Raw genomic sequence first — 27,010 nt, 5'->3', positions numbered from 1 at the left:
GCCAGTAGAAAAAAACTGAGCCCTGATATATTGAAGTTTTGTTATTGAAGTTGGGTTTATGTGAAGATTGTTTCAAGTTCATTTAAATGAAAAGTCGTTATATTTTTTAAAGCCTAATAAATGTAAATTTTGGTAGCTTTCAATCATACTGTAATGCTGCATGCCTATTAATGGCTAAAATTGAGGGGGGGAAATCAATTTCATAGAGAAATCAGTAGCAGTATTAAAGATGCCATTAAACAAAATTAACAAAAAGAATATTCCATATTTTAGTACCACATTTATCCAACACAGCCCTATCCTTGTATATTAAATGAGTGTGCATATGTACAGTTTTTAAAAGTCTTTTTCATCCATGCATAAACAGCTCTGGAAGAGCTGAGAGGAGGAAGGCAGGATGTGTGTTAAAGCTGTTAGTTAAAGGGCAGCCGTCACCTTGGCACAGCTTGTGCCATTGACTGGCGGGTGGGCAGAGAAAAGCTTAAGTGCCCCTGGGGGATGGACGTGAGACAGAGATGTAGGATTGGAGAGGAGATCAGTGCTGGATCAATGGGGACCCGTTATGGGTTACGTCATCCATCACAATCAACGCCCCTCTCACCCACACTAACTAAATTAATCAGCTTCCATAGATGAAGGCTCCCTTCAAACCCACCTATTCACTGCTTACACATCTTTACTGCTGCCCTTTTCTACAAGTCTGCAGTATTTAAACTTTCACACCATGTGTCAGGAGAAAATTGAATTACAGTCCTTTTGGGATCTGAACACAAATGGCCTGGACTTGACTGGGGTGTTCATTAAAATGAATTTACCATAGCAGATCCACAACTACAAAACACTTCATGAGACTAAATGAAGGTGTGTGATATGCTAATTTGGGACAAAAGTCTCTCTTTTGCTTAATATTATACCACTATATTACAATAATAAAGCTATACCATTCAACTAAAGTACAAATATCTTACGAATATATCTGATTTGTTTCATTAAAAGGAATAGTCATCATTTACTCACCCTTATATTGTTCCAAATATATATGATTTTTCCCCCCATGGAACACAAAAGGAGTTTTTTTTTTTTTTTGCAGAATGTCCAAGCTGCTTTCTCTACAACAACACTGGACTGAATTTTACAAAACATCTGTTTTTGTGTTCCACAGACAAAAGAAAAGTCATACAGGTTTCAAACAATGTGAGTCAAATGAAATAAACATAAGTTTTTCAGGTGGGTCTAACAGTAGTATTCGGGTAAGAAATACTACATAAATTAAATAATAAAAGCGTAAAATAACACTGCAGTCTTCATTGTAAAAATGAAATACAGATTAATGCTTACAATTAAAGTTACAAAAGTTATTCAGTCAAGAGCAGTAAGTGACTATCTTTTGTTATTTGATTAATATGACAGATAGCAGCAGGCATATTAGGCTGCTGTCACTTTAAGAGCTCATGCACAGACCCAATATACTGTTACATATGCGTTTTCTTTCTCAACTATTTAAGTCCCTAAACTGACTGTTACTTTACCTAAATACTCACCAAGAAGGGCATTTTGACAATTTGGTGTGTGTTTGACAGTTTAAGTGCAATAAGCCATGAAAAACAACTCAATTTGGTACTTGCAAATTGTTTAAGAGGCAGCTTGTGTGCGCACCACGTATATAGATCAGTGGTGCACGTGTTTTTGGTGTGAGCGCAAAAAACCTGTTGGAATGAGTAAAATTATGCGCAATACAAGCCCTATTCAACTTGAGCAAATGAGACGAGTGAGAGAGACTAGACGGGTATGTCAAGAAGAGTATCAGTGGTATCAGTGTTTTGATACTGCAGATAAGGAGTATTGGAACAGTTTCAGATATTTCAGTATTGATACGTATCAACATATCAATATTTTTGACAACACTAAGGGTGAGTACATAATGACAGAAATTTAATATCTGGGTGAACTATCCCTTTAACTTTTAAAATCTCAATGTTTCCATGCCTGTAGATCATAGGCAATACCAAATATGGGCAGTTATAGCATCTAACCTGGAAACAGTCTGACCAAGGTTTCCCAAACAGGTAACCTAAAATAAATGCTCTTCACATTTTGGGAAGCAGCCTCCCACAACAATTAAAAAAAAAAAAAAAAAAAAAAAAGATTCTCAAGGGAGATTCAAAATATTCTACTCCAGGCACCATGAACTGAACATGTGGTGCATATTTCTGCAAGAATGTTAGAACAGAGCTGTTTAGAAGAGCAACTCACGAAACCCAGAAGAAGATCAACATAAAATGCGGTTCATATTGCCAGCCAACCCAATCCTGGAGGCCTGAACAAGCCAAGTGTGTGGGTCACATTGTACAAGAACAAAGAACATTAGTCATTGACAATTATGGGGTCAGCACAAAGGGGAGGGAAAAAAAGGTTATGATGGGAGTCAGTGGAGGATGAGGAGAAGCCAGCTTTAATGCTGATGAGAAGCAGGGGACGTGAATTCCCCACAACAAAATGTCATAAGCTCTCAGACGCAAGTCTGTACAAATGTGATTAGCTTCTCATGTCTGTGATTACATAAAAACGCTTTATGGATATTAACAAGCCAAAATGCCCCCACAACCCTCATCTCAGATGCTGTACAGAAGTTTTTTGGAGAAGATTCTTGACAATGCAGAAACTTCACAATGCAGCAAGTTCTTGACAATGTGCACTGTGCATGTTTTCTCTCTACACTGTATAGATTTGATGCGACAGTGTGCCTATAGGCTACTGGAAAAAATCGTGATTTTTATAATTGGAAGGACATACAGTCTGAGACCACTAGTGAAAATAAGAAATAAATGAATAATTACACATTTAAAAATCAAAATTAATTATTTTGCAAGGGAATATAGGCATCACAACATAATGGATATATGTAACCCTGGACCACAAAACCAGTCATAAGTTGCACAGGTATATTTGTAGCAATAGCCAACAATACATTGTATGGGTCAAAATTATCGATTTTTTTTTTAATGCTAGAAATCATTAGGATATTAAGTAAAGATCATGTTCTATAAAGTTATTTTGTACATTTCCTACCATAAATATATCAATAATGTATTTTTGTAAATAATGTGTTGCTAAGGACTTTATTTTGACAACTTTAAAGGTGATTCTCAGTATTTTGATTTTTTTGCACCCTCAGATTCCAGATGTTCAAATAGTTGACCTTTAAAATTGACACTTATGACTGGTTTTGTGGTCCAGGGTCACATATATTTTGAGATCTGCTAAAGATTACATTTAACAGTGTTACTAAATTGGTGTTAAAAAATAGTTTTATTAAATAAATTTTTAAATATGAACTTTAAGGAAACTTAGATGAAAAAAAAAAAAAAAACATTCAAATGTTTTAGTTCCTCTATTGTAAGTCGCTTTGGATAAAAGCATCTACTAACTGCATAAATGTAAAAGTAAGTGAGATGAACATTCATAATAAAATATCCAATATCAAAATATATGAATTTAAAAATAGTTTAAAATAAGTAAGTAAATAAATAAATAAATAAATATTGTCCAATAAGAAGTATGGTATCAATACTTTGAGCATCACTAGTCATAACATTTCATTATTATATATATATATATATATATATTATATATATATAAAAAATACATTTATTTATTTATTTTTTTACTTTTTTTATACCATATATACATAACTCCTCAATTAGTTTGTTTTCCAGGTTTAAATTTGATTTGGAACCTTTTAGACCACACTACATGACATCGTAGTGCACCGGTGTTCATGTGATGCATGCTGGTCTTGCAGACTTTAATCTTGTCTTGACGATAAGGTCGTCCTCACAGCAGCAATATTATAAGGTGTAAGTGGCATGGGAGGATGACACACTCATACGTATGATGGTTCAAATAGCTTTTATGGCTGTCCTTCAGTCAAGGACACTGGATGATCTTGTCATCAGATGACAGCGCTGTATCCTAGCCACAGCTGAGAGTTTGGGGATCTGCCTTCAGCCCTGCGATCGACCATCGTAATTAAGCTATTAATCTCACATCATTAACCACCGCTGACCAGTCCTTTAATTCAATGCTGTGATATTACCGTTCTGCTTTATGCAAACCTTCTGCTCTCTCCATTTCTCCTTTTCGCCATCTCTCCTCTGATGTCTGTCATTGAAGGATCACAGCTGGGGACTAACAAAATTACCTTGCAAGTGCCACTCGATTGAGGATACCGTTACTTTTAATTAAAAAGGATCAATTTCTATTCCTGTCAATTTCACTCAGTGACCATATGGACACTTGAAAACACAATCCAATTTGCCGTCGACCACCCAGTTGGCCCTGCCTAGCCCGCCGGGAAAACAATAGCTTGCTTAATTGATTTATAGAGGTGGTTTTCTACATAACGCTTCAAGATAAAATGTAAAGGGTCCTCATTTGCAAGTGTTTCTCCTCTATCAGTATGCCATATGTGTAGGTTATCATTTAAACACCAACAGGATTTTATTTTGTACCGAATATATAGAATTAGCTCAAGTGGAAGAAAAATGAAAGCTTTCTCTTTAACTTTCAGATGGGATTTTTAAGGCACCTTCATTTATTGCTCAAAGGATTGAATTGTCTCAAACCTTCTTGCCATTAGAGAGCTGGGAGGGATAGTACAGAAAAAGGATCAATATAAACTGCCTCTTGCAACATATAGAGACAAATAGCATCAGAAAAAAAGTCCACTTCAACTGGAAAATGAAGAAAAAAAAAAAAAAAGAGGCATTAAATCAGATAAATGCAAAAAGACTGAAGAAACTATGGTTTAAACGGACATTTTTAGGCTTGTAGATTTAGAAATACATTACACAACCTTAAAAGTAGGCCTATAGTTCACAACACAGTGTTGGCGAGTAACTAACTAAAAGTAATGATGCTACTAACTAAACTAAATTTTCAGTAGAGTGAAGGTAGCTTGACATTTTAAAACAGGCTAGCTTTTCAAGTAACAACAAGCTTGAAGCTATTTCTCTAACACCAAAAAAAAAAACAAAAGTGGTATTGGTATTAAAAAAGCTGATAGATAAAAGGCCAGAAGGACGGACGGACAGAAAGACATATAAATAATGGCAGACAGATAGGCCTAGACAATTTCTGCTTAACATAACTTGACATAACTTAGGATCTCCTATTTATCATTTAGACAGTTACTAATTAGTTTACTTCTTTCAGCTGAGAGAAAAACCACTTCTAAAAGAACAAAATTAAAGGACAAAAAGGACAAAAGACAGTTATGTAAACCCTAGACATCGCGTCTGGAGGAAGCAGTTATGAAGAAGACCCAATCAGGCAATTTGGGTGGCTTTAAATCACACAAATGAGACATAACCACCTAAACAAGACTTGAGGAACAGCCCTCAGTCTCCTCGCAGGAGCTACTGTGCAATCTGAGTAATCTTGACTTCTTTGAGCATTCAGAATAAGAAAGTGCCTTAATTTTTCATCTGTCTGAATTAGGTAGGATCTGTTACCATGGTGATCAACGTTCGCGACGCCCCACCCTGTAGTTCTGGCTCCACTGCCCTATAATTCAGAGCATTGCAAAGCCAGTTCTTTCATGTTTAGCAACTCAACCCTCTCTGATTACAGACAACAACACAAAAAAAAGACCATTTGTGGTAGTCAATATTTAACCTCCCCTCTATTTTTAGAGTTTTATTTGTTTGAACCATCTTCAAAAAGTATTTATACCAAAATAATGTCACCGTAGAGCAGTATCATACTAGGATTTTAGTGTCTGAAACCTTTAGTATAGTTGTTGAATCCAGAGAAACCTGTTCTCAAAACATCAACAGCACCTACAGCAGCTAAAGCAGCATGCGATGACACTAATGAAGATGCTGTGTTAATGCGTTAGACACGAACATGCAGAAAACTGAACAAAAGACATGAAGCCCATGGCAGCAATGAGCAAAATGCTGCAATGTTTATTCACAATGTGACAACAACTGTCAGGTGGCATGAAGTCAACACAGTGTTCAGAACCTATTTTACTTCTGTAATGTGATGGACAGGTGTGAATGCAGCAATCACACTCGGATGCGCACCAAAAGCGGACCAAACAAGCGTATCTTCAAGGAGGTCTCGGTACACTTTCAAACTAACCTTGGAGCGGTTCACTTGAAATGTGAAAGCAATCCGATCCAACGGACCAACAAACCAAACAATATCATTATTCATAACGGGAAATGTGTTATATAAAAAGCAGTAGTGTCTGATTCTGTGAGTGAGCACATTAGTTACCGAAGTTAAAAACCAAAGAGCGCCTCTTCATCTTAAAATGTTGTGTAATTGCACTTCTCCGTGCAAGAATGCTGTCCCGACGAAGCCTTGATTTCGACTCTAGCTGCATTATAACATTCATAGGTCTCGACAGAGTTAGCCTACTAGACAGCGCTGGGAGATCCAGAGAGAGCGCGTTTGAATTTGCAGCAGTATTAATACAAATGTAGTATTTAATTTAACATCAGGAATGACGGCTACATTCGTATAGTGTTTGAGTGTGTCTCGACAGTTAGATTTAAAGCCACAATAAGCTCATGGAGCTAACTTGTTAACCGTTTTGATGGATGACGCTGTGAAAACTCTGACCAATAAGAGGACAGTTATATTCGCATGTGACTTGCATAAACACATTTTGGTACGCTTTGAAATGCTGCCTTGTGAAAACGAACCGAACCAAGAAGAAAATGCAACATTGTAACAAATTTTGTCCCTGTTTCGTAACAAAAACAATCCACAGGTGTGAAAACGCGCTTAGATGATGGGAAAGGAAAAAAAAATCGAAAAGTAAAAATAGGCCAAATGGACATGAACAAATAAACATCCAATATCTGCCAACACTGATAAATAATAATAATAATAATAATAATAATAAAACTAATACTGACCAATATTCTCTGTATTTTAGAGTAAAACTGGAAATTCAAGGAGTGAAAAGGAGGATAAAGGAGCAGTCATGCTAGTGAAACGTCTGCAAAATTTTGGAAAGGAAACTTCCAATACAACCAGGTTTATATTGGTAAACAACAAATTTGTATGCAAAATTAACAAACTTGAATACGATTTTTTTGCCTCAATCGAATTTTCCAATTCCTGTTAAGAGGATCGCATTTTGCTCACCGAATTTTGCCGTACAAAAGTAAATGTGACCGCGCCTTAAGACTTTATTTTATCTCTTGGGAAGTTATATTAACATTTATATTAGATTTTGAGAAATGATTACGATTTTTTTGTTTTATTTTGGTTGCATGTTGAATTTAAATGAGAATTTCCCATCAAAATTTTCATTTGGAAACGAAAAACTGATTTGATGCCATGTTTCAGATTCGAGATACTTGAAATACTAAAGGGATTCTTCAAATTTCTTGAAATATAGTCAGAGTTACTTTGCATCAGAGATCGTTTTGAAAAAGACTTCGAGAAAGCAAAGGCAAGATTCTGAATCACAAAGGCATAGCGACTTTGAAAGTGGCAAAAGGAGTCAAGAGAAGAAGCTTCAAGGTTACTCTTATACTAGCACTGCCTCTGAACAACTGAAAGATTTAAAGGTTAAACGCAGCAAGTGAAAAAGAAAGACAGCGAGTGAGCTGGTGCGAGAGAGAGAGGCCTAATGGAATTACAGCAGCCTTGTGACAGCGGTGCAGATGGGTCACATGGTGAATTAAATGGCTCTCTGACCCATGCCAGAACTGAGCCTTGACCTCCGCTCGACCCGTGGCACCCGCAACATTGCCATGTCACTCACGGTGCATCTCAACGATCCGCACACTCATTCACAAGGACAATGAAGCGGAGTGGCTCACGAGAACTGCTTTCTGATCCACGGCTACATAGAAATGCATCGCTCATCTAAGCGTGAGTAGGCCGGGGAAAGTTCAGGTGAACAGACCCGTGGGTAGCGGCGAACGCTTTGTTTGAATTTCGGGTTCATTTCGTGCCAAGCGAGTGAAGCATTAGTGTGTTCACTCATGCCTGCAAACAATTCCACAATGCGATGCACTTCCAATTTCACAAGGTACAGGAAAAGGCACAGGAAAGAATGACTAGTCAGCTGAAGTGTTGTACTTACTGTCCGCCTGAGAGGAGAATTGCACGCAGCTCAGCAGTAGCAGAAGAGGAAGCCCAACGGGCAGGAGGGGCACGGACATGCAAATATTAGGCACCATGTTCCAGGTTGGCACTGCTCCCCCTCGATCCCCACTCTGCTCTCACGCAATCATAGACTAAAACCTGCAGAACACAGAGACAAACACGTGTTAGCATTTAATTCAAGGTAGGACAACCAAGCATTTAGACAATTTTGGTACGGGCATGATTAATTGAGTGGTCTGCCAAGGAGCAACAGGGTTAATGAGGTAAGCAAACGCTCTTTTATCAAAGTAAACTAAACCCATAATCTGCTGCCGGTTAGCTAAATATCAAAAGGACGGAAGAGAATTGGGAATTCCCAATAACCGTCCGCCATTAAGATTGTAAAGTGGCTTCACACAGATGGCTCTATCTCATGAAGTGTGGCAGTATTACTGTATAGCCACACACACACACACACACACACACACACACACACACACACACACACACACACACACACACACACACACACACACACAGTTCTCTAAGGATGAATGCTGGTTTAAAATCAGTGCTCACAATATTAGACGACTATGAAACTGCCAGAATAGTTTTGATAAACTTACACTAGGGCTACTCACAAAAAGTAGCTAAATACATTGATGAACAATGTGTTATAGGTCATTATCATATACAATAAAGAGTTTTGAATGTACTGTAAGGTGCTTGGGATAAAAACATCTGCCAAATGCATAGACCAAATGCAGGGAAGACGCTATATAGAATTTCATGTTGCTGAAAATGAGGCTGTGATCTTTAGATCTTAACAATGGCATGCGCTCTATGTAAAAGTCCTAGATGTACATGTAACTCAACTTTCAATACTGTTTTACGGAGTTGTCAAAGCTTTTTTTTTTTCAAATGTTTCATTAGTTGAACAATTGGCATGTTTTTAAACAACAGTACAATCCACTGAACACACTTCTACGGTTTCTCACAGTCTTGTTTTCATTTCTGTCACAAATGAAATATGGCGCTAGCCTGAAAAAGGTCTATAAACGTATAAATATAAACTTGAGTTACCGCTAAATACACTGCAAATACAAAAGCACTGAATCTTCAAAAGGCCATGATAAACAGAGCAAATATTTATTTCGCTATAAAAAAGAACAAGTAAAATGACAATACTATTGAGTGACGACTACTGAGAACTATACTTTTTAAAAACAAAACTACATTTTGGAAACATTTCTTGGACATGAAACATATGAGTGAACCAATTCGCTGAATCAAATGATTCCCTGAAATGAATCAAACTTCCAACGCTACTCGAAAAAAAAAAAAAAAAGGACATTTCAGGACAGCATGTTTGCCTCAGCTTAACTTGTGCGTCTGAATAAAAACAGCAATTCAGATTTTTTTTTTTTTGCTTGCTACAATGCTACACTGCTACATGTTGGTAAAATTGGCTTGCTACTAGACTGGCTACATTATTTTGAAAACAGTTGAGCTATTGTTACACTGCTGAAAAATATTAAGGAAGTGAAAGGGAGTAGCTAACTAAAAGTAGCAGTGCTACTGCCTGAGACTAGATAACAACGTTTTTCAGCAGCATAACAATAGCTCAGCTGATTTCAAAATAATGTAACCAGTATAGTAAAAAGTTAACTCTGTCTGGGAGTGGATAACTAAAAGTAGCAATGCTGATAATGTAGCAACGTGGCTGGTTGTGCTTTACCTAACAAAGACACTCTATTAAACAACCCAGATTGGGCCTTTCAGCAGAGACTGTGTGGGGCGACTACACCCTCCTGACCATTTGAAGTCCAGTCCAACTCCAACTCCGGTGTTGTTTACATGACTAATCTCTCCATACAAGAGCTACTCGCTACAACAATACTGTTACCCCTTCTGAAAAAAGAAGTGATTATTTCAAGAAAAACCTGTACTTGCAGATAATGACATTAATGAAGCGAAAGGCAATTTAAGTGTACTTAAAAAGAGAACACCCTCAGGACTGTTTCTACTTAAGTGCACTTTAATATCAAATGTTTAATGTAATGTAAAAGTTTTTAAATGACATTTTAAAACATTGCAACTCCATTACAATCGGGCAATTACAAATACATTTAAATATATATTACATGCAGGTTTCAATAGAAATAATTAAAGATATTAAAGTATATTTTAGTTGACCATAAATGCTTGTCAGTACATTCAGTAGTACACTAGCCATATTTCAAAGACAACAGACCTAATCATGAAATTATGTACTTAATTGGGTCAAAAAAGAACTCTAAAGTTCAGCTAATTGGATTCATTTAATTTCAATTAACATGTCGGAAAACGTTACATTCAGTTCACACTTAAGTATATGTATAGTAAAAGTGTACTTCTTTTTCATAAGGGACACTAAACCTAAACCTTACATCTGGCACTTTGATGTCAGCGTGCTCTCGTCTGATCTCATCAGTTTATTAATTTCCACAGTGTGAGTTGTCTGTGATTTTAATAAGCAAGAATGTGAATGAGACAGAAACAAAGGCTTCAGTATCTCACATGGGGAGAAATTCTCAATTCACCTGAGAAGGTGTTGACTAGCCAATTACTAACAAGCTGATTTCGGATGCATGTTGGATGCGCGCAGATACGCCTAGCTGCCGTGTTTGTGAGATGGTGCCAAAAGAAACAATGAACAAACAGATCCTAACAGGGAGGTATTTAAAAAGTGTGTTTATTTTTTCATCCAAAAGGCTTTTTGATAATCTTTCTTGACAAGAGGGTTTTTGTGCTAAAATAACAAGAGACGGCATACATGTTGAGTCATAGCTCGGTTATACTAAAACACCTAGAGCGGTTTCAGTACCACGGCAACCATTCTCGTAATAAGCCTTTACTACCTTTGGAGGCATATCAAATAAGAGCAGTTGATTAGGTCACCAGTAGAGAAGGAAAAGTGAGGCAAACATTTCGCTTGGAGCATGACCTACATTTTGAAAATACTGTGAGGATTAGCCAACTGATCCACTTTTTTAAAACATACCACAAAGTCAAAAACCAATAATTTAAAACCTGCCTGCCAATCACCAAGCTCTTACCCACGCCTGACTTGTTTGTTCAGGCCAGGGTTACGAAGAGAACGAGTAAATAAACCGATAACACAATAGCAGAGAGAACGTACACACATCAGGTGAGATTTACCCAAGGAGCAGTGATATTGAGCAATATACTCAAACAGTCATCAACCTCATAATGTTGAGAAGTCACGGTTTCGTTTTTTGAAAACTAGGCTACTAGCGTACATTACTCACATTTATTGTGCTTTTAGCTTGAATACAGAGGATTATTAAGGATTATGATCTGAATAAGGATCATCATTGAACAAATGCATTTGCAGTTATTCATGTGGATCTTATATCATGTGAGATCACATAAATACTGACACATTTATGTTCAAATGCTCATATATACAGGTAGCTTTATCAAAAACATGTATTGGGCAGATCTATATAGCCACAAGGACAAAAATGCACAATTGCAAGGACGTTTGAGACAAAGAGTCACATTTTACCCCAAAAACAAAAGAAAAAAGAAAATAAAATGTTTTTTTTTTTGCATAGTAAATGAAGCATATTTTAACAAACACAAGTTTTTATTATTATTTGCAATTTATTCCTGTGATGGTGAAGCTGAATTTTCAGCATCATTATTCCAGTCTTCAGTGTAGTGTTGTCAAAAGTACCGACCACGATACCAAGTCGGTACTGAAATTTTAAACATATGACGCTTTGAGCACTGTTAGATTCGTAAACACCTGTGATTGGCCTTTGTGTTCACGCTCTCATCAGATACGTCAGTGTTTGGCTACAATGATCAACGCACGGGAGCGTTTGAATTTTAAAGCATTTTGAAAGCGGGATCGTCTATCCCGGTCCGCTGATAGACACCTGCTTTCAAAAGCTCCCGTGTGTATCTGTGTAAGCGCTCGGTGAAGAGCGTCACTGATGTCTATTTACAACATGTTTTTGAAGCGTTGATCAATGTAGCCAATCACAGACATATCTGATAAGCACGTTAACATAGTGGCTAATTACGAATCCACTCAACAGCACTCAAAGCGTCATGTTTTAAAAATTTCAGTACCGACTTGGTATCGCGGTCGATACTTTTGACAACACTACTTCACATGATCCTTCAGAAATCATACTAATATGCTGTTATTACCTTACTGACCTCAAACTGGTACAAACAAACTCAGACATAACCCTACAGATCAAACTGTCTCTATACCATGATTATACAGTATATTGTGACATGCTAATGTGGCATCTAAACTAAGTGAAGGTTCATTACTCCTGCCTTTATAGATGGCCTCATCAGTGTGAAAGCCCCAGGAATCTCGTCTTAAGCCCAATGTTTTCCTAGAATCGAGGATAAATAAACACTTCTCTCCTTGTCATTCTTTAGGCACATCTCCTTCCAACCGCTCCGGCGCCAGTGATTGCTTTTCCCTTAATGGCCCATCCAGAGATAAAGACAACAGGAGAATCTATGGCAGGGCCTTGTGTAGACAACCTTATTGACGTCTTTAGGGAAGATAAAGCTGAGTCCTTCCCACAAGACCTGTGTTGGAGAAAATTGTCCAGCACCATAAACAGCACAAGCTATGGCTCCCGGTTTGAGCGGGTGTGTGATTTCAACTATAATGCTGATGTTCAAGTTTAATCTTTCTTACTTTGACAAGTTTATAAAACATATGACCCAAGAGCAAGTCCAAGATAACTTTGAAAGCGAACAGGAGACGGTAAATCTGATGAAATCAAATAAAAGTGGAAGGTAAGCAAATTACTTGGTGGTGCTACACTTCATGTGGGAGATGTTTTTTTTCTTGACAGAGTTCTGTGCTGCAAACAACAACAACATGCTCGAGTTCGGCTTATAACAGCCTTTTGTGCTCAGCTCCCAAGCTTCCTGATAAACAATTATTTTCATTAATAAAGTGGTAACATCTAACAAAGGTAAACTAACAAAATGTAAAAATAGCAACGCAAAAACAAATGAGCATTTTATGAAGAACATGCTTGTGCCAAAAAACCACCACAATGCTTCAGGATCGTTGTAGGATGTCAATGCTTGGGTGTTCTGGATGGTTGCTTAGTGGTCGAAGTGAAAATAACTAATTCCATCATTCAGCTGAATTCTGGGTCACTCTTTCCATTGTTAAATATACGCTTTAGTAAATCTCACAATTATAATTTACTAAAATTATAAATTATTATAAATCTTTCTAGTTTCCTACCAGTATCCTACTATCACTTGTTTTCAAACAAAATAATTTATAATATTACCCAGCTACAAATTTCATATCAGCAAATCTCTAGTAATAGTGCTACTTGCTTTAGAAAGACCAAGACCACTATATTATTTCCAGATTCATTTGTGCATTGTGCTTGACATTTCAGTGTGTATTTATATAAGTTCTTTGTTTATATTAAAGCATTACATTAAGCCCTTAAGTACAGTGTGATGGAATGTAATATGACTCATATGAAATGTACATAGGCCTGAAGTATTGACGGCAATAGTACACGTGAGACGTAAATAGAAGAGCCAGCTTTAAGTGAGCAGATGACCAAACATTCCCTCAGACCTTTCTGTCATGGCGTGAGCCTAAAATCACATTTGACTCCTAGACAGATGGCATCAGATGTGGTGACAGCTCATTCATTTATTCAGTATAAACACCAATAAAATGAAGCAAAAGCTCTCTGAATAAGACATAACCAGGAGATTTACTGTCACATTTTGAAGATAACCAAAAGGCTTCTCATTCCTTCCCGCAGCCACAAATCAATCGCAGAGTAATTCAACAGAAATGAGATGTACTACACACACAGCGAAACACGCTAAAGAAACACTTTATGTGGAATTCTCTGTTGAGTTATCACTGATGTTACAGCATAAAGCAAAGGTGTAAAGGTGAAAATACGCGCGGACGATTTTTGAAGGAAAAAAAAAAATTCTTATGTTACAATGCTAAATATGACCCAAGATACTGTACATGAACTCACAGTGACTTGAATAGAACTGACAGTAATACAGACTATTGTAAGCAAAAGAAACTCAATTTGGACAAAAAGCAGCAAAAATGTATCAGAAGGTCCTGGCCAAAACTTCAACCTCTAATTACCTCTTTAAAAAATGTATTCCAATAGACAAAGAATAAACTGAATACTTGACAGGTTATATTTGCTGAAGACTGCAAAGAATCTTAGCCGATTATAAACCTGGAGTCAAACACAAAGCGATCTCAATCAAAGTCGACAGCACTACGAACACGACAAAGAAACAGAATGCCTCTGAATCCCCCACAGCCTGCTAAGTTTACCCTCAGCATCGGCACCGGTGCTCAATCCGCACACAAACAAACAGAAGACATGTCAACAGAGACCTGTGACACCTGAATCAATACTGCCTGAGACTGGATAAGCACATCTTGACAATCAAACACTTCATTAGAACAAAATACCTCTTAAATATGGAATCTGACATTCTTTTAAGTTGTTTTCATGTGTATAAAATCTTTCAAAAACATGTCTGGGCTCATATTTCAAACCAAAATCAACAGAAAGTAGAAAGAAATTATATTTTGCTTTTGAGAAATTACGCTTATTTTCAAGATCATTTTCATGACAGTTATGTTTATCTATATGTACACATAACATAACATATTTGTTGTTCCACATTCCACATGTAGTATTTTACTGTGATACAGTAAAAAGACTGTATTCAAGTAACAAGAATTATAAATAATGTAAAACAAAACTCAAAAGTCAAGCTTCCACACTTTAAGGTAATGAGATTAATTTTATGATAAAACTCATATAAAACTCAACCTATAAAACAGGCTTATTATATACCTAAAATTGACTTAATTTTCTTAATTCAAAATCTTTTTTCTTTTTTGAGCAATGTGACGGATATTTTTTTATTAGACTCACCCAAGTGTCTGTCATTGGCCAAAAGTTTAAGCTGTCTGGTCAATGTATTACAAAATTCTTTGAGCCGGTCATTGTAGAAGATTAAAAAACCTTCAAGCAAAAACTTTGCCACTAGATATTTCACTTGTGAAGAATCATCAGTACCAAGTCCTCCATCACTGTTGAAGACGCAGCATGAGAGCGAGAGCTGCAAAGTCGAACAGCTATCTGAAAACTTAAGATCCAATCAATCTTCAGACAAGTGACTCCTCAAGAGAGCACCAGAACCTGGAATAAAGTCTGATGTTAGTAACTACAAACGCAGGTGGCTTTCTTGAAGACTAGTCCAGCCCTGAGACACAATCCTTTATAGAGACTCAGGTGGGGGCAAGAATTTGGTTCACAATGCTGCTTTTCTGGTCACGGTTTGCGAAAAAATGCTCTTGATAATGTGTGAACTTCCTCTCCTTGGCTGGAAGTAATGCAAGACTCATTGTTTTCTGAGAGTGCAAGTCCTTCTCCATGTTAAGACAAAGATGGGATTAACTGTAGGAGGCCTGTTAGCATACACTGCACCAATTTTCAATGGGGGGGACATTCTGAAGGATGAAAACAGGAGGGTCGCCATGGGAAAACAGGTTAACATGGGAGTCATTATCTCCTCTAATTATGCAGTAAATAAGGCAAATGAGATTTCGCAGGTACAACTCATCCATTTACACAGCTGGATATGAATATAAGGCAGTGAAGAAACACCTTATCTGGTTTTAGGTTGACTCAAGGACTCGCAAACAAGCAAATCTCATGATCAAACCGCCATTCATCCCACAAACTACGCCAAACTTCTGCTTCCTGCCGTGCAAGTTCTACAGGTGTGGGTAAGCTGTGGTCTCATCTCGCTGTGGGGTTTGCTGCCTCTCTCTGTTTCCGTCTCTCTGCTAAACAACAGACAGCTGTGGCAGATGGAGCCATATCCCCATCGGTCTCGTGAGGCTCTGGATTTAAAATGTAAAAGAACAAGCAGCGATGGGGAGGAGGAAGAGGGGATGTCACAGGGCAGCAGACGTCAGGGTCGGCTGCCATGAGCGCACAAGGCTAATTCAAGCACTAACAGACTTCCCGTCCAAGACAAACCAACAAACCGCAGGCCAGCGAGGTGGCAAGTGGTTGCTTCTTGAGCACGCCTGTAACCAGGGGACAGAATTTAAATGAGGCCTGGCTTCCAAGAAGCTGGCAGATCAGACTTGATATGGGTTATTAGCTGCCTTTCTGAAGAGAATCCAACATGGAGGCAAGCTGGGCAACCCCATTAGCATTCAGGGAAGAATCATACAAGCCTGTAGTGTTGCTTCCCACCGGTGAGAGCGACAGGTAAGGTAACGTGTTCTGTTCCCACTTTTCATGCAGAGAAAGTTATTAGTTTCTCTCACTCTAACTTGGCGATGGTTTTAACTAACAGGGCAGTGCACAGCAAAGCTGAGAGGAAGAAGAGAAGGATTAGCCTGATAGTTGCTTTTCACTGAAACTCTCCACAGCATAAAGGGTTTCTCTGACAGCTTGTGACTCACTTTGACCGCGACAGGCAAATTACCCAGGGTTTCACTTGAAAGAAGCGAGATCAAAAGAGCCACCGTGGCCTCCGTCTCCAAAGCAGAGTCAATGTGCTTTTCTGCAAAATGGGTTTATACCGCCACACTGTTTCCCTCCCCGTTAGAGATGAAGGACTGCTTTGAGACAAAAGGCAAAACCTCTCACTCAAATTATAATAACAGTTTTAAAATGATACCTAAAGAACAACCTGCCAATTGAATTTTAGCTGAAGTACTCCAACAAAACCAAGTGACTGAGGAACAATAGTATGGGAGGAGATCAATCAATATACCACTGAAACATGCACTCTGCCGACAAGACAAGCCACTGAACCACAAACACTAATAACTTTCAGGTGCCCATCATACCCATTAGGGACAGGACACAATGGTCAACTACTGAACTTGCCCTAAAAACAACTATTTGAATAACACTAACCCTAGATTTTTTTAAAGTTAGATAACTACAGTTATTTTACTGCTACTGCCGACTTTGGCCATGCTGCTTTCACTATTTGAGCATTCTGCCACTGCTCCTCAAATTAAAAATATTTTTAAAACATGTCTTAAAACCTGTGAATTTGGTCCTCCAATCCGGCAACTATTCTACAGTTTTCTCCAATCCCAAACCCACCTGAACCAGCTAATCAAGGTCTTCTGGCATTCTAGGAAATTCTACGCAAGTGTGTTGGGGTTAAACTGGCTCTACAGGAACAGGATTGGACACCCCTGATCCAATTGGTTTTGAAAGTCTTATTTAAAGGCCCACTGTGAAAAACTTCCAATTGGGGTCAGGTGAACCTGAATCTAATTATACAGGACAGACTAGTCAGTTTTAAAAATATCTAGTGTTTCATCAGTAAGAACCTCAAAAGAAAAGCCTGATTCTTTTTTTTCCCTTTGAAGACCTCAGTGTTGTTGGTAAAGGGATGACCGTCTGTTTAGTTGACAGTCAACATCTAACAACATCCTCCCAATTTTCAGTTTTTTAGAAGCCGTGAATCTTGAGGGTAAAGACTTATTCCACTTCTCAGCCATTACCTGGCAAAAATAGAAATCCTTCCATCTGCTTGGCCGAGACATGCCGGCACAGTAATGTGTCGCATGAAATAGATTGTCCGGAATCTGACATAAAATCCATCTTGTTTAGGTCATCCATCTACTCCTTCACTATCTATCTCCCGCCTCTTCCACACTGTCTAGACCTCCTCTTCCCACTTGGTGCTCTTCGATTTTCACCCTTCTGCACTCGCTGCTACATACACCCACCCCCTCATCCCCCGTTGTGGCTGCAGGGTGGATGTACCTGCAGTAAAAACAGTTCTCAGACTATCAATTACCCCTTCAACAGACACGCAATGTTGGCCCCTGCCTCAAACAGGTTCTGCAGCTCTTCCAACAGAACAACATGCACAAACATGGTTCATGAGCAACACCCCCATTTACTTATGAACACCAGGTTGTTTGCACTACTGCACTATGTACATATATGTATAAAATAGTCAAGGTACGAAGCAAATAAATGTGACTCCAAACACCCTTTGAGAGAGAGATTAAAAAAAGAAAAACAGCTCTTGTCAGGTCAGTAAATGGCCGAGATGTCTTGGTGTCACACTGGGCTGATTTTAGTTTGCAGGGACAGGGAGTTGTCCACATCCCAACTATGGTCTTGACATGGTTTAGTGTCTTGTAGCCCAAAATGTCAATGTTAATTAGGATCTGATTATCCAGTTGTGTTTGAGGGCGCCACATGTCATTAAGTGACACAGTCCCACCCATCAACATAAACAACAACTTGTCTTATCTTTATCCAGTCCAAAATGGAATAAAGAATTTAAAAGAGCAATTTAATTGCATGAGTCAGAATCAAATGTAAATATAGGGGCTTTCGCACTGGAGGAACGTTTTCTTGGTTCCTATAACTATTGGCAGAAGTACCTGCTTTTCAGCATGTTCGCACTGCAGGAACTGGAAACAATTTTAGTTATACAAACGACTTTTGGAGGGACTAAATTAGCTCCTATTATCCCAGAACAATAGAAACTACTAGAGACGCAAGTATGTTAACTGGTCGAACGCATGCCAAACACCATTTATAAAAAGCAGTGTAAACACACAGTTTTTAGCCTATATATTTACTCCACGAACATGGAAAACAGCAATACATGAACCGACGCCATGAACCGACATTTACAGTTTACTTTCTCTGTCTCAGTTCTATTTAATAACGTCTGAGATAAGACTGTTAAACAGATTGTAAACTAAGGATAAAGGAGAATAGGAGCGCTGTGTGCTCAGGCTCCGGCATTCACAGTGCAGTCAAAACAAAAGTCCACTGCACCATCAAAATAAAAGTCCCGCACAACAAACAAAGCGGCAGGACGTAATTGACGGCTTACATCACTTCAGAGTTCCTACTAGCACCATGAACGCAAGCAGGAAAATGGCCCTAGGGGAAATTTAGTTCTCGAGGGACTGCCCTGGTGGCTAGCTCCTATAAACTGAGTTCCTATAAACGGAGTTCCTATAAATACCCAGTGTGAAAGCCCCTTATGATACCAAAAGATAGTTAACTGTAAAGTGTGTGCAATTATTTTACTTATTCGATCATCAATTTACTTATTTACCTGTTTATTTACTCATTACATTTTTTTACTTTGTTTTATTATCGCAGGAAATGAGAATATTTTGAGAAATAAAATATTTTGCCAGAAAAAATAGAGTTAATGATGAAGAAAAATGACATTGCATAGAAATATTTCACCCAAAAGGCTTGCATGTGATTATCACACATGCAATCTGCAAACTTTGCATGAGAGTTATACCAGTGAAGGAGTCTCAAACCAGTCAATTATTCCCTGGAAGTTGAAGTGAAAGCAAAAACTGACCATGCTTTTGGCATCTGACGCTACACTAACGGTCCATTAATTCTTTCAGACATGACGAGAGCTGAATCTACCTCAGTGATAACGGTATACAAACTTAAAATCTTAATTCTAAATCTTAATTTATTGGCTTGGTGTTCGGACCTAAAGACTATTATTAGGCCTATATTATTATTTTTTTTTTATTTATTTGTAATTGTATTGTTATTAGTGACATTAAAATGTTTTGTTAATGTGCTATGGAAACGAAACAACAGCCGTATAAGAATGATGTGTCTCTATTAAAGATCAGCTTGCAATTCAATTTTGATGTGGAATGTAGTTTTGTAGTCTGTTTTAAAAACATTTTCATTAGGGACTCCTCAATCCTCATACTTGCTTGTCGGTGTCCCAAGTGTGGTTATGTGTGATAATTTAATACATTGATGAGCCAATTATTGTCTTGATTATCGTCTTGATAGGCTATATCTCTTGACTATCGTCTACTATCAGCACAACCCTAGAATTCTTGCTCCCTCTTTACATGATAGTTGCGTTCATCACAATCCCCATATACCCACAAACAGCTTGCCAGGGAAACTAGCTAAATCATTTTTATTTACTAGGACAGGGGCCTCTCCATCAGTGGGAAGATTTACATGGAAACAAACTAAGGATTAGCAATCCCATTTGCAAGCCGAGTCCGTTCGCTGGTTTTTGAGTGAGGGATGTTTTAGCTAAGATAAGATTCATGGGGGGCACGGAGCTGAAAACACAACAATACTGTTTATCATGAATTGCATTGTGGGGGAATCCAGTTATTAATCCTCTCCAGTATATTCATCCAGTGCACGCCACCTGCCGGGTATGGCACCTTTGCTCAAAACGCTCTGCTAAATTATGAAACAATTTTGCATTCCTGGAGGCATACAGTGTTTGTTAAGGTAAATGTTGTGAGGTTTTTGTTATCGGATGTTGTTGCCTCAAGATATAATTCATACACAGAGACACAGAAAAAAAGACATGCTAACAAAATGAATTCATTGTCATTCGCATATCCAAAACAAGTCATCACATTCTGGGAATCTTGCTGTGTAAAGCATTTTGGGGTGGGGAGGAGGATGACTAAAGCAGGGGAAAGAGCCACTCATCATGAAAACTAATGCTGTTGATACCTAATGACATTGCTGTTGCACGGCGGGGTTGGGGGTGAATTCAATTGTCTAGCAAAGAAATGAAATGTTTTCTCGTTCACAAACAGAGAGTCATATACCCTAAAGGTAATATAAAGCAAATGGACAAACAGCTCTGACAGGTATTATCCTCCCGCTATTATTAGTTGTGGCTCGCAAGGTGTGTGCGTGCTTTGGCCAGTATTGTCTACACCTGTAATAATGGTGCTGGGCTTGAAAAGGCTTCGGAAAATGCTGTTCGGCAAAGGTAAGCTTTGGCTTATACAAAGAAGAGACTCATTGCATCAGTTTGTGATGGCTGCAATTTTTCATAACAGATCAAATACCAATAATAAACTACCAATAATATACTTTTAGCAAGTTTTAGATTTATACGAAATAATAAACCCTACTAAAAGGTACAGGACATGAAAACCTACATATTTACATATGATCTGGTTCTGGCATAGTTTGCTTCTGATTTGACATGTAATTGCAAACTACTAAAATTTGAATTGTGACATGCAGTTCACTTATTTAAAGTCTCAAGTCATGTAAAGACCTGTGAATATCACTGACAGACGACTCAGTGACCATTATTACAAACATTTAGAGTGCGCCAAATTGAGGTTGTTTCAATCAGCAGATCCATAACAAGATGATTTAGCAGTGAAATGAGTTCCTTTGTACGCAGGGTAATGTCCTCTTTAATAAATAGGATTTGTGCGGTTATTCCAGATCCATCTCTCGTACTATTAAATGTGTCATAAAATTTAATTTGTACTCTTAATAGCAGATTTGACTTTTGCTGTTTGGATGAATATTAACAGGCGTAAAATACAGATATTTGAGTGGTGAGCACTCAAAGTTAGAGATGCATGTTTGTGAATGCTAATTACAGAAAGGCTCTCAGAGAGAAATTATTTAAATAATAGAGGTAATCACACCCTATTCAATGAAGTATCGACGACAAAGAGAGGAGCTTTACTCAAACAAAAGACACAATCTTTGAATAAAACATTCTTTGAATGATCGATAAGAACTTATATTGCTCTTCGTCTGAGAGTGTGTGGCTAATCACCAAACGATGAAGTGCGTGTTACTACACCGGAGATGTTTTTCACACCCAAATGCAGCCCTCAGATTGCACATGCACCTTTCCAGCCCTGTCTGAACACATCACTAGAGCAAAACTGCACCATCTAGCATGGTGTCTGCCAGGGACACTGACCAATATTGTACGACAGCGCTCAATAATAAAGACGGCCCGCTGGCCAGAGGCCAGTGAGAGAACGTTTCGGGCCAGTAGATGGAATAGTCACTGGCTCTACCGGGTCAATATTTTACATTTGTTGGAAAAAAAATAAATAAAAATACACTGAAAATATAAACTGATTGATTTATAATATTAATGCATATATGAAAATTGTGGTGGTGTCAAAACAATCATTATCAGGCTGACAGTTGAGGTTTGTTAAAATGGCAATAATGACTTGGTCTTGGAAGTATAAATAAAAAAATAAAAAACATTGGGAATTGTGTGCCAATTGTTTATAAATATAGCTGTCATGGATATGTTATAGCTGTATAAATTCCAGCTGTTAAAAATTTAAAAGACTGAAAATTAATTAAAAATATATAATTTTTGTAATATATTATTTACTATTTATTTATGAAAAATGTAAACAGTTTTGCTGATGCATAAAAAGGAGCGAAAATAAAATAGGTCATTTTCTGTTGCCCAGTGAAAATGTTGGCAAGTCAAGTAAAGATCTGAACTACTAGCTCAACCAGGCCAACAGGAGAGAGGAAAAAATAAAAAAAAATTATATATATAATTTTTTTTATTAATTTTTTATTTTTTTGAGTATGGGGACTCAAACACTCACACTGCCTCATTTCCCAGAGACTCACTGAATGACTACGACGATGCCGTCATATTGCCCACTAGACTTTCTCAAACCATGAGGGAAAATGTGCAGCGCTGATAAAAAGAAACTCCTAAGTGAATATTAAAGACATGAGACAGAAAAATGACAAGGAATTCCTTTAAATGTATGCCAGATATTTCTCACCACACATATTTATATAAATACACCAGTTAATGAGGTGGAAAATCTATTTCACTGACATTTCAATGTCATTCATCTGGGAAAACCGGTTTACATTATTTGTTTTAGGTTATAGTAATAGCAAGGATGAATACATTTAATTATGCAAAACTATAATTCTAATCAGACTTTAATTCCACTTTACTCATAAATAACGACAAAGTAGCACTGCAACTTTTTCAAAAATCATTTGACAATCCAGTAGGACCAGCAAATTAATTCATTTTGCTAAATAAATAAAGGAAATAATTATATCCATGTTATTACACATAATCATTCACCCAGATCTTAAACTAGCACCTTCAATAACAGAAAAACTTCACCACTAACATTATTCGCCACACAGTTTGCTGAGGCCTTCACTCATCGGCGTGATCCCACACTCTACTGAGAAGAGCAGCTGGCGACACGACTGTGACGGAGTTGTAAAAGAAGAATTTCAGGTCACCAGCCTGTATGTGGGAGGTCAAGAGTGACAGACGAGGGGGTCGGCCACTACAGATAAAACCAAAAGATCCTGTTGGGCTCCTGTTTTCTATTTTTTACTCTGTGCAGAGGTGGGCAAGTAGATGCAAAGATCAGAGTGGTTTTGATTCGAAAAACTTTTCCTTTAAAAAGCTTTTATCAGGCTCTGTTCTCCACCCCCCACCCCGTTTAAGAGTTCCAAGTCTGTGCCGGTGAATGATTAACAAGCGCAAGAGAGAGTAATGGTTCAAATTTTGCACAACTTTGAGAGAGCAACTCTCGGTTCTCTGAGGCACAGCCCCAGGAGGTCTCAGCTTTTCATGCTAAACAAAGCGAGACAGACGTGCTATCTTTACACTTCGTTCCCTTCCCAACTTTCCACTTTTAGAAAACTAAGAGAGAAAGAAGATACTGGATCCTTTTTCCCCCAGATAAAGCAGCACCTAAAGTTGAGCAAGGAATTTATTGTGCAACCCTCACTTTGCTCATTGTATTGAGCTACCGCACATAGGTGAAAGAGCCAAACACACATTAATTTCACAGCGATGCATTTAAAATGGTCCCAGCCATCATAAAATATATCTCAAGCAGACACAAGGCAATTTTCAGCCATCTACAATAACATCTGGAGTTATGAGCGAGACAGGCGTTTCAACATAATGTTACAACTCACAACAAAGTCTATAATTTTCTTCTGTCACCTTTAATCAATGGTGTAGTTTCTCCTGAGCTGGCACTAAAAAAAAATAAAAAAAATAATAAAACCTCGTCGGGCCAGAAACCATCCAGAAAGCCAAGACAGGATCACGCAGGGAGATAAAGACAACTGGAAAAACGGGTTGTTTGGCCTGAGACTTCATGTGGTCTCACAGCAGGGTCTCTCACGTTATATCAGTGGTAGCTAGGGGACACTCGACGGCTCGCTATTCAAAGTCCCCTGAAAAAAAGAAAGCCAAAGAAGGGCTCTCACCAGACAGGGGCAATGTGCCAAAGAGGTAGCCAATAGAACCAGAATAAAAGTATTGTTTTGGTTTAACAAGTGACAATAAAAGGACAAAAGAGACAGAAAAAGTGCTCTGGGAAGAGTTGAAGAAAACCTCCGCAATAGTGGAGCAAAGTTAGGACAAAGTTAAGGGATTACTTACTCACTTTAGGCTACATTTCCATCACCAGTGTTAGAGAAGAAAAATGATCATTGTACTTTCCATTCATTATATTTTAAATGTTTTTTATAAAGAAAAAAAAAAAAGAAAAAAAAAAAGCACAACATAACAGATTACAGTAAGTGTTAATTTAACTTACCCATAACACAATGAAATTATGAAAATATCCACAGGAAATGGGAAAAATAGTAATCCTTTACTTAAATCCTGAATGTTTTCTTTTTCCCTTGACTGTTATTCCCAAGAGCGAGCACCACAATATTCAAATCCGTACGCACGTATCATCCAGGTGGGGAGATCCTTGTTAACGGCTTCAAGCGGAACAGACAACACAGGGCTATTTTTTGCTTGCTATTTAATCCAGTAAGTGTATAACTGACATCAAACGAGTCCTGTCTTTATCTATGGTTTATAAATGTCAACTTTTTTCAGTAGTTTCCCCATTGACGTGGTAAATTCTTGTTGATTGTGGAGAGAGTTGATTGCAGTCCTTCCTGAGGGAAGCTTCTTCACACTGAGCTGTGAGTGGGTGTCAGTCTGGGTGGAGCCAGTGTGATGTCAGAACAGGGGCACTCTGAGTACTTTCCTGACAAATGGACTGGAGGGTTGTTTTTACTCACCTGTGTACAAAGGTTGTACGTGCTTGCCTGTGTGTTCTCTGACTCATCAGGAAACTTGCTGGGACGTAAATGTTAATGATTAATCACATTATGAGGGAATCATGATTTGATTCAATGTCATGTGGTGAGAATCTGGATATAAAGTGGTGTATCTGAACTTTAATAGTGAATGTAAAAAAAAAAAAAAAAAACGAAAGAAACATGCCAACAAAAGTAAGGCACTTAAAAACTGAAAGAAAAAAAGAAAGAAAGAAAGAAAGAAAGAAAGAAAGACTAATGAAAAATAAGCTAATGAAAAAAGAAATATTGAATGAAAAGAAAACAAAAATAAAGAGCTTAATGAACAGAAGCAAACTAAGAAAAAATGAAAGATAGAAAGGATGAAAGAGTGAAACAGAAGAAAGAGAACAGGAGAGAAAGAAGGGTTGAAAGGAGGAAAGAAAGAACAAAAATTAAGAACAGAAAAGAACATACAAGCAAACAAACAAACACCTAAAACAAAGACTAAAATAGTGAAAGAAAGAACAACTGAATGAAAAATAGGGGGAAAAAAGAATGAACAAAAGAACAAGCAAATGAAGCAAGAAAGGACAGAAAAGTACAAACAAGTACAAACAACCAATAAAAACAGCAAACAAACAAAAGGCTCAAAACTTGAAATAGTGGAAGAAAGAACAAAAAAAACAACAACAACAACAGAACAAGCAAATGAATAAATGAACAAAGGAAAGTTAGGGTGAAAGAGCGAAAAAGGAAGCGAAAGAAAGAAAGAAAGAAAGAAAGAAAGAAAGAAAGAAAGAAAGAAAGAGAAAAGGAAAGTAAGAAAAAGAAAAGGAAAGAAAGAAAAATACAAGGAGAGGAAGAAAGACTAATAAAAAAGCAGCTAATGAAAAAAGAAATATTGAATGAAAAAAAGAAGAATGAACAGAAGCAAACTAAGAAATGAACAATAGAAAGGATGAAAGAGTGAAACAGAAGAAAGAGAACAGGAGAGAAAGAAGGGTTGAAAGCAAGAAAGTACAGAAAAGTACAAACAAGAACAAACAACCAATCAAAACAGCAAACAAACAAAAGGCTCAAAACTTGAAAAAGAACAATCTAACAAAAAACAACAACAGAACAAGCGAATGAATAAATGAACAAAGGAAAGATAGGGTGAAAGAGCGGAAGAAAGAAAGAGCAAAAGAAAGAGAAGGCGAAAGAAAGAATGAGCGAAAGAAAGAAAATTACAAATGAGTAAACGAACAAACACTGTAAAAATTGATTTTTCGAAGTCGTAAATAAGACAGATTGAGTACGATTTACGTTTTATTTCAGTCAGTCTACTTCAAAATTTCACATTTCATTAAATGTTAGCCCACTTGCAGATTCTTACTAGCAAGTGTGATTTGAGAGATTTACTTTTAGTGAAAGAGCAAACAAACAAGACTCAAAACAAAGGTTTTTACACTTAATTCTAAAAATAGAAAGGTCATAGTATTAAACCTGTATATTTCCAGGACAGAAGAGACTGCCACGCACTGATTCCCACACAGAGCTCCCTTTAATATCCTAATCTGACACAGTGATGCTTATTAGATTACAGTGTACCTCAGTGGAACATTTTTAATCCCTGCACGGGTAATGCAGCACTAAAATGCCATATACAAATGATGAAACACATGAGAAACATCCTATGCACTCTATTGAATTTACCGCATAATGTTTGCAAATGACACAGAGCTTGGGCTACGAATAATCATTATCCATCACTTAAGGACCAGGTTATATTGTAACTCTGTCACTGTCTACTTTTATCCTACATACTTGTTTTCATTTCCCAGATAATTATATAGATGCATAACATTCCATTTGTGCATGTAGATTAAATATCCACTTGACATAATTAATAGTCTCCAATCTTTCAAAATGACAGTATCTACTATAGCCTA

General features: G+C 37.5%; 1 protein-coding gene across 9 annotated transcripts in view; it reads right to left on the bottom strand.

Annotated features, from left to right (window-relative positions):
* ptprfb (protein tyrosine phosphatase receptor type Fb) overlaps window positions 1–27,010 on the bottom strand; it is a 210,194-nt gene that overhangs the window by 111,844 nt on the left and 71,340 nt on the right. For 8 of the 9 annotated variants that reach the window (XM_051912632.1, XM_051912656.1, XM_051912675.1 and 5 more), the window contains exon 2: window positions 8,114–8,274. In XM_051912632.1, the coding sequence (XP_051768592.1) occupies window positions 8,114–8,210 (97 nt within the window). In that variant the 5' untranslated portion in view covers window positions 8,211–8,274. Of the gene's footprint in view, window positions 1–8,113; window positions 8,275–24,598; window positions 24,999–27,010 lie in introns of those variants that run through there. The other variant, XM_051912641.1, reaches the window with a different exon arrangement.

This window comes from Ctenopharyngodon idella, chromosome 2 (genome assembly GCF_019924925.1).
Source record: "Ctenopharyngodon idella isolate HZGC_01 chromosome 2, HZGC01, whole genome shotgun sequence".
NCBI classification, from domain to species: Eukaryota; Metazoa; Chordata; class Actinopteri; order Cypriniformes; family Xenocyprididae; genus Ctenopharyngodon; species Ctenopharyngodon idella.
Note: the sequence above shows the minus strand (reverse complement) of the source record. Positions and strands in the feature narration are given on the sequence as shown.